Here is an 8,882-nt window from a genome sequence, read left to right on the forward strand (position 1 = left end):
TGTGAGGATAAGCGGCTCACAAAATGGATAGTTGGATTTGACTTTTGAGTAGGCCTACAATAGATTTGCATTTACTCTTTACCTGTTTAAAATGTTTACGTACAAATCATCTATACGTGTAGAACTTCACGACCATAAAGATAAATATAGTATTTAGAAATGACGTTTTTATCGCTTTTGATGAACACTATGAAATTTATCGAGCACTATGGTGGTACTTTCAGAATTAAGAAATTCTGGAGGTGTATACAAACTTAAGAACCACTGTAAGCAACCGTAAAATAAAAATGCTACGTACCTTACTTTGCCTTATTTATTAATATGCGGCCCAGTGTAAATCCTCCACCCCTTCGGCCCTCCCCTCTCCCGAAATCCGTCCAGTATCACTTTGTCGCGCTTTGCTTGGTCGCGTTCGGTGACGTCACCACGTCGGTGATGACGTCTATAAGTGAGCGGCACCGTTTCAGATTGGAATGGGAGCTGGCGATTTTTCCCCTATTTTGATCGTTTAATCCGTGAATGGCGCCGAAACAGGACCCGAAACCTAAATTTCAAGAAGGTACCGTGCTCTCTGTCCGCGGGGTCTGAGCATCGCGATGATCGTAAACGTGGAAGTCGATGGAATGGAGCGCGGACATCAGCTAGCGTCTCAGCCGCTGCTTAGCTTTCATTGTTGTTGTGTTGTTTCAAGCACAGGGCACGTCTCCGTGTCTTTATTCCTGGTATTATCTTCATTCCTCCGTTAATGATCGTCTTACATAACCATAACTTTAAATTCAACACATTAATCAATTGAAAAACGTTTTGACCTGCAACATTTACACGCCCCAGCCCCTTCCTGAGATAGCTGTTGGCTTAGCTGGGCTAAATCGACGTTGCTAGTCGCGTGCACAACTAGCAGGTTAGAGTAAATAAATTAATAGTTAAGTGTCCATTACAGTGTCCATGCGCCTGCCTGTTTGTCTGAATGTGGTATCGTTAATTAGTTTGCCGAAAAGGAATTGTGAATCGTGGAGGTTAGCAAAAGTAACATGAGCATAAAAAAAAAAAAAAATAGAACCTGTCTTCATTGTGTTAAGCATCTACTTTGCTGGGTAGTGTCGGTCTGTGTAGACAATTTAAGATTGATTTTCATGAGATCAGACTATCACTCACAAGAAAGCTCCTTTAATGACGATTCTGGTGATATAAGTATCATTTCACTGTACCGAATATTAAGCGTGGTAAGACTCTTTAATTTCTGGACAATGTTGACACGAAATCCAAAATTGCAGATGCCACTTTTTTGTGGTGTTGTTGAGTCCGAGTTTCACACTTTCCTAACTCGATTTATGTCTTCATAACTGTTGTCATTCGAAAGCTTGCTAGCACTGAAGATAGCTATATATTCTAACTATGTTATGGCTAATTGATGAAGCAATTAATTGCATTAACTAAGTGAAAGGATAACAGTGAAAATCTTGGGATAACAAAAATCATAATTTGCAAACAAGAATTAATATTAGGTTGAACTCTTCAACAGAAAATGAGATATCTAATTTGTGTACGTGCTCTTTTGAGAAATTTCCAAGTCTTGTTTTAAATTAGGACACCCATTCTATGTCATAATTAATGCTTTATGTTTGTATGGCGGGGGGGGGGGGGGACGGAAACGCAGTGAATCACATAAAACAGAAGAGCCGCTGCCACTCTCAATCCACAATCACGATCAAATCGAATGACCCGATTTGAGAGCCAGTCAGCAGCAGATAAACACACCTATATGATACTGACCTGTACATGAATGAATTTTGTTTCCAGGTGAAAGAGTGCTGTGTTTTCATGGGCCATTGCTCTACGAAGCTAAGGTATGTTTAGCCGCCTCTTTGAATGCTGCCTCCATATGTCGTGTCTTATAACTGTGCCAAATATTTTTTCTTTGCAGTGTGTTAAGATAAACGTCAAAGAGAAACAAATCAAGTACTTCATTCATTATAGCGGGTGGAACAAAAAGTGAGTCAGTCCACTGACATTCATATTTTGGTTGACATGAATGCCTTATTGTCTATTTGTTTTTGTCATTCTCTGTAGTTGGGACGAATGGGTTCCTGAGAGTAGAGTGCTGAAGTATGTGGACAGCAATCTGCAGAAACAGAAAGAGCTTCAGAAGGCCAACCAGTATGTCCATTTGACAGTTCTTTAGTTGAACTCGCTCAAAAAGTGTTTACAGGGGATATAAAATGTCTACACTCACCCCTCTTCAAATTTCAGGTTTTTGTGGTATGTAAAAAATATATCAAGGTAAATAGTGTCAAAAATGTTTCCACCTTTGAGACCCATAACTTGTACAACTCTGCTTTTTTTGTTTGTTTTTTTTTTTTTTCTTTTGAGAAGTGAAAAAACAACAAACAATAATTTTGCCGTACAAGTGTGCAAAATCTGACTATAACTGGGATGTGGCTGAATTCAAAATCATCCTTTCACATTCAAACTTGGGTTATGAGGGAGTCAGCATGCACCTGCCACCATTTAGGCCTAAATTTCATCTGAAAGTTTACAACGTAAACGTACATAATAATGTATGTAGGCACAGACCCACATATCTAGCTTTGAATATAAGCATTCATTTATAATTGCGATGATTTCCAAAATATTAAGTGTTTGTTGCATCTTTTGATATCTTAGAGACCATTATGTTGAAGGAAGAATGAGGGGTGCTGCACCGAATAAGAAGATACCTGCTACTTCACAGAAAAACGACGTGTGAGTATAATATTCAGTGTTGATTGGCTCTCCCCAGGATTATTTTTTGCAGTTGTAAATAATGTTTTTTTCTTTTTTCGATTGCAGGAAAACCAAAAAGAACAAACAAAAAAGTACGTACTTGTCATATTAACGTGTTGACTTCTTTGAATAATTGAGTCAGGGTCGGATGTGCATGCTCATCATGCTGGTAGAGAGACATAAAATGGGTGTTATAATTGTTACAAAGCTTTATTTTTACTTAATGCATCCGTTTTTGAAAATAATTCCGCACTTAGTGGATGGATATAGTTTGTGTGTGGGGGGGACCATAATTAACATTGATCGTCTTTTTAAAAAGACCATAAACATTTGTTCTTTTCAGTGGAATGCTGTTATTTTAAATACACTGGTTGCATCTAATAATTATTGAAGCATGTTTTGCTTCAATAACATTAGTGATCCTCCAAAATGATTTTTTTTTTTTTTTTTTATTAATGATGCCAGAAATGAGTAATCCATCAACAAAAATCAAAACAGAAATTAACCGAGTACAAAATTCTTGGCAGGATACTTTTTTTTTCAATTTGCCAAAATTTTTCTGAATACGTTCCTTGAGCGCTATATGCAGGCTTTCACAGCTTAGTCAGGCAGGTTTCTAACCCTGGGCCAATGGCAAACTGTCTCGGCAGGAGAATGTTTCCCTCGCAATCTCTCATAGGCCCCTCAGTTCAGTTTGGCGCATGCGTGGCTAACCAAGGGACATCATGAGCGGCCACAGCGGAATGACGCGGCGCTAACTCCGGCTGGTTCTCACCCCACCCCCTTTTGTTTTCTCCATTGTCTAGTCTTACCACAAACTCAATGGCAGTGCGCCCTGTCTCATTGTCGTGGCCGGCTTGCTTGCATTCTGCGCGAGTAACCAGTATAAATACCTGTTCCCCCCCGCCCCTCCACTATGTTTTTCTTTTTCTTCTAAATCTAATCTCCAAGTAGTGCCTTGAGGCCAGCCAACCGCAGCAGAGACCAAGAGATTTGCACTGCTTAGCCCCCCCAGAGGGTTTTTTTTTTCCCCATTGACGAAATCAAATGAAAACCAAAAAAAAAGCACTGTTGGGCCATTTTCAACTTCAAATTTTCAGTGGCCAAATTTTCGGCGCATCCCTAAATGAATTCAATTTCTTTGTGGATGATCAGAACATTTTTGCTGTCCAACACGCCATATACTGTCCTGTACAATTTTTTTGGGGACACAGAATGTTTGTAGGGGGGGGGGGACATTATTATTATTTTTTTTTGTCAGACAGAAATGATATCTGATATAGATGATATTCATGACAAATACTTTCTTGTGTATAGCCCTCCTCAGCAAGAGTTAAGTATGTTTGTCTGTTGTAGCTCCTGGTCCAGGAGAGGGGCCGAGTTCAGGAGGGGACCCAGCCCATCCTCCGCGAAAGAAAAGGGCTCGTGTTGACCCCACTGTTGAAAGTGTATGTTCGCCACTCTCCTACATGACGTTAAGTCGCTTTGTGCTGTGTCAGGTTGGATTGTTGGTTGCTTGTCTTGCGTAACATCATGTTACTTGATGATGTTTGTTCAGGAGGAGACCTTCATAAACAGAGTGGAAGTTAAAGTCAAAATCCCTGAAGAGCTGAAACCTTGGCTCGTAGATGACTGGGATTTGATTACTCGACAAAAACAGGTTAGTAGCATATTTATTTTCTATTATTATCAGGGCTGCTGTACACCGAGCAGTGTTTCTTAACTGAACGATTGCAATCGAATTACAGTTGGTGACACTTGCTGCCAGGAAAACAGTGAACCCGGTTGTTCTTATCAGTGAACAACATTTTGAGATTACACATGTGCTGTAATAGTTTTTATAGTACAACAACATAACTAATACGTGTGACCCCACAAGTCCCTTTTCGAGACGGAGGCAACCAATTAGATTAAAGGGGGTCAGTCCTTGCCAGTTATAGGATTCAAAACTGGGTCAAACAGAAGTAGCCGTCAGAGGGGCCTTTTCTGGACACTCCTATGACAAAACCTTTTTTTTTTTAATGAAATTGACACTTTTATACTAAGTACAGGTTCAATACTTACTCTTTTGAGGTCTAAGGAGGCCAAATATGGGACCCTTAAACATAATGTGATCCAACATGGCATTTTTGATTGGCTGTTCTTCTGCGACGTTGCAATGTTGTTAAATTTTGAATCGCAGCAAAACTTGTCTGTGACTGTCAGATACTCATGAAATCTTGCCCAACCCGGGCCCAAAGGTGTGTTATATGGACCTACTGACCTTTCCATACAGTGTGACCATCCTCTTTTTTTTGTGTCTTGAGCTCTTCCATCTGCCTGCTAAGAAGAACGTTGATGTGGTGCTTGAAGATTACGCAAATTACAAGAAATCGAGAGGAACCTCTGACAGCAAGTAAGACATCTTTCTAATGTTTTCAAAACTTTGCTTCCTTTCTAACGTGCTGTCTGGAGTCTAAAGGTTCTCTTGTGTTCCTCGCTTTTAGGGAGTTTGCCGTGAGTGAAGTTGTTGCTGGAGTGCGGGAATATTTCAACGTTATGCTAGGCACGCAGCTGCTCTACAAATTTGAAAGGCCACAGTACGCAGACATCTTGGCCAACCACCCAGATACATCCATGTCACAGATCTACGGTGCCCCCCACCTGTTAAGGCTCTTTGGTAAACCCTCTTGCACCACACCTTCCTCACTGATTTAGTACCCAATCGCAAACTCGTACACCATAATCTAGATACACCTGCATATACTTAGATACTCCAACCTGACGTCATTGCATGTCTGTGATCAACTAAAAGTGTGTGATTCTTAAAATATGTACACCCATCCATCTTCTGGTCAATGCAATTATCAATCATCCAATGCCATGACACCAACCTTAATGCATCGGTTTGTATGAACATGGTTAAGATGATCAACACCATCGTGAATGTCTTGTTAGTGTCAGAGGTGAATGGTCAGTCTGTTTTAACAACTTCAATTAGCACTTGTTACAAGTGAGGTAGATGCAGAAAAACAAATTTGCAGCTTGAACTACATTACAAGAGGAGTACCGTGGGTTTTCACTCTGTCAACCCATAACATTGCACAAAAGAAGGATGGAAAATGTCTGGTTTCCACTTCTGCTGCAACATCTGAACACTTGGATCTGAGTTACATGTAAAAATCCATCCCTCCTGCGTCGTATCAACACATCATGGAAAAGCAGTCACTCACATTTAGAAAAATGTACGGGTGTGGTCAGTCATGCCCGCAGGTATAAAGTTACAGGTGTGTGTTCTGTTTGTAACAGGGATGAGAATTTTCCGCCGATCGGCGGATTTCCGACGTTTTCAGACCAAAATGACCATTATCGAGATAAGTGCAAATCCGTTGAGAAAATTTCGGGGTTGTGTATCGCGTGCCTGCCTCTCGGTGGTGGACTCCGAGCTGCAAGTTCAACTTAGAGCTAGCACAAGCACGACTATCATATGCCGTTCTAACTTGCCCGTCGTGTAAATATTTGCATTTTGCGACAAGCACGACTATCATATGCCGTTCTAACTTGCCCGTCGTGTAAATATTTGCATTTTGCGACATAAACATTAAAACTTCTTTGCGGCAGATAACTCGATTGGACAACAGAGTTATACAGTATAACGATCCAATCGTGTTCGTGGTTAATTGAGTTTCACTATTGCCATTTATACGTGTTCTCGGTTCTCAGAAATCGCAGTGTAACTTGTTAGTTAGCCAAGTAATGGCGCGTGGGACTTAGATAGCGCGAACGGAGCGACGGTGTATTCAAAGTTTTACGATGGCGAAAGTGTTAGAGAAAAAGGATGAAGATCGAGCGAGGGCAATTGACAAGGATGCTGGAATCAAAAACTGTTTTAGACGGGCATGGCTTGAAAAAAGTGTCACTGTGCAGATAGGACCGAAAATGGTATCAACATGTCTCACCGAACACATATAAAAAGTGGACATTCCCGGCAAAGTGCTGTGTACTCTGTTCCGATAGGAGCAAAAAATATCCAGGTGGAAGCTCAACCCCCCCACCCCACCATTCTCATCCCTGTTGTAATTATGAGTGTACCCCTTTAAGAGCGGAAGGGGGCGGTGTCAGGTAAACTAGGAAGTAGGCTGAGCGGCAGCTTGGTAGAGACGGTGTGCTTCCGTGTTTTTAAAAAAAAAAAAAAAGATGTCAGGCTGTGGCTCACTGCACTGGATCAGTTTTCATGTCCGCTGAGAGTGTGCAACAAGTGTGCACTTGCGCTGTGGCGCAGCTTAGAGGGAACATTGGCCAAGATTACACGTCTTTAAACATCTATGTATTTCTACTCTTAACAAAATTAATAACGACTGTGGAGATTTGCGATTGAGTTGGCGCGCGGGTGCATACGCCCCTTCAGATCACAGTCACTGGAAGAGTATGTTTCGATAAATTCATTAAAAATTGTAAACTTTCATTATAGATTCAAATCCCACAATTTCAAGTAGTAGTTTGTTCTTACGTAATTTGGACGTCCAGCTCTTAAAACCCACAAAATTAGGAATTCAAAGAAGAAGTTTACCTTGAAGAAATCGGTGCAAAATTTGCAGGCCATCAATATTTTAAACTGAGTATCACAGTCATTATTTACTGAACTCAAAGCAATTGCACAGGTTTCCCCAGGTGTCATTACATTTCTCCAGTTTGGGTGAATTGTCTCACTTGGGTTCAAAATGGGAAAGACTGCAGGTCTGACAACTGGCCAGAAGGCCATCATTGATCCTCTCTATAGGATGGGGGAGTCAAAAAAAGTTCCAGCTAAGGAGCCTGCTGCTTCACAGTGCTGTGTCCAAGCATATCAACGGAAAGTTTTGTGGACGGACAAGCCACCAGCAAAAGAGATGACTGCAGGCTTCAGCGCATTATCATACAAATTAGATTCAAAAATCTAGCAGCAATCCAGAAAGGGTGCAATGAGGCACAACTCAAAGTAAGCTGTAAAATAAAATACGATGGAAGTAAAATGGTTGTATAAAGACTAAACATTTTTATTGTTTTGAAATCGTGAGCACTGAATCTATAATCTATGAAAGCTTCACTTTTTGAATGGAATTATGGAATTAAAAACAACATTTAATTTTTTTGGAAAGGGTTTGTCTGTACATGCTCAAACCATCTCCAATGTCTTTCATAGTCACCAGACTTCAATGGCACACATTTTGCGATGTGCTGAAACAAAGAATTTGCACCCACATTGTGATGGTATTCCGTCTGATATCTGAGCCATGTGGCACTCACATCCCCTTCTTCTTTGGTCTTGCAAGTGCGAATCGGAGCCATGCTGGCTTACACTCCTCTGGATGAGAAGAGCCTAGCACTGCTGCTCACCTACCTGCAAGATTTCCTCAAGTGAGCATCCACGTTTTTTTTTTTTTTTTTTTTTGGGCTGATCCTCACCAGCTCACCCGTACAACAAAGCAATCTTGTGCGACATGTCGCTTTGTTGCAGGTACCTCGTCAAAAATTCAGCGACGCTCTTCAGCGCCAGCGACTACGAGGTGGCTCCACCCGAGTACCACCGCAAGGCTGTTTGAGCTTTGCAAAGTAAGGGAGAGGAACTTGGATCAGGAAGTGTGGCTCATCAAGGAAGTCTCAGACCAACTTGTCAAGTTTCTTTTGTTTGGAAAGCTGCTCTTCCTGTATTGGTATTTTTAAATTTTTTTGTTTCCGTTTTTTTTTTTTTTTTAATACCACCGTTTGGTTTCTATCACAGGTCTTTTGACAAGGAACTTCAACATTTCACCTCTTGATTCTTTATTTTTGTTCACATACAGTCATGATTTTCTAATAAAAGTACTTCATTTCTTCATGTGTCTTTGCTTTACGGCACTTCAATGAAAGATTCCACTTTTCTGCGAACTCTAGCTTGCTGGCTGTAACGCTCGGATGAAAGTGACATAAGATGGAATGCATTTCACACTTTGGTATAGTCTGGACGTGATACTGATAAGTAAAATGTCTGGACTGGGAATCGCATTTTAAATCGGTTTATTTTGGCCCGTCCTATGGTTAACTGGATGAACATCTCCCGATCCGGCAATCGATGTCATCGCGAACTGGAAAGGCTGTAAAATAGCCCCAATGCGATGATC

The 8,882-nt window shown here is 40.9% G+C and overlaps 1 protein-coding gene across 1 annotated transcript; it reads left to right on the top strand.

Annotated features, from left to right (window-relative positions):
* The first annotated feature begins 381 nt into the window (after positions 1-381).
* Positions 382-8,599, top strand: morf4l1 (mortality factor 4 like 1). Its single transcript, XM_061823464.1, has 12 exons — positions 382-559; positions 1,801-1,847; positions 1,925-1,992; positions 2,071-2,157; positions 2,665-2,742; positions 2,830-2,855; positions 4,120-4,211; positions 4,322-4,423; positions 5,070-5,158; positions 5,250-5,422; positions 8,055-8,139; positions 8,240-8,599. Exons 1-12 carry the CDS (start codon positions 520-522, stop codon positions 8,322-8,324), a joined length of 972 nt encoding a protein of 323 aa, XP_061679448.1. The 5' UTR covers positions 382-519; the 3' UTR covers positions 8,325-8,599.
* Positions 8,600-8,882: the final 283 nt, after the last annotated feature.

This window comes from Syngnathoides biaculeatus, chromosome 6 (genome assembly GCF_019802595.1).
Source record: "Syngnathoides biaculeatus isolate LvHL_M chromosome 6, ASM1980259v1, whole genome shotgun sequence".
Classification (NCBI taxonomy): domain Eukaryota; kingdom Metazoa; phylum Chordata; class Actinopteri; order Syngnathiformes; family Syngnathidae; genus Syngnathoides; species Syngnathoides biaculeatus.

Bases quoted from the DNA above. Each gene is read 5' to 3' on its own strand.
- morf4l1 (XM_061823464.1), top strand. From the start codon at position 520: ATGGCGCCGAAACAGGACCCGAAACCTAAATTTCAAGAAG. The intron at 560-1,800 runs GTACCGTGCTCT...TTTTGTTTCCAG, and splicing joins GAAACCTAAATTTCAAGAAG to GTGAAAGAGTGCTGTGTTTT. The intron at 2,743-2,829 runs GTGAGTATAATA...TTTCGATTGCAG, and splicing joins ACTTCACAGAAAAACGACGT to GAAAACCAAAAAGAACAAAC.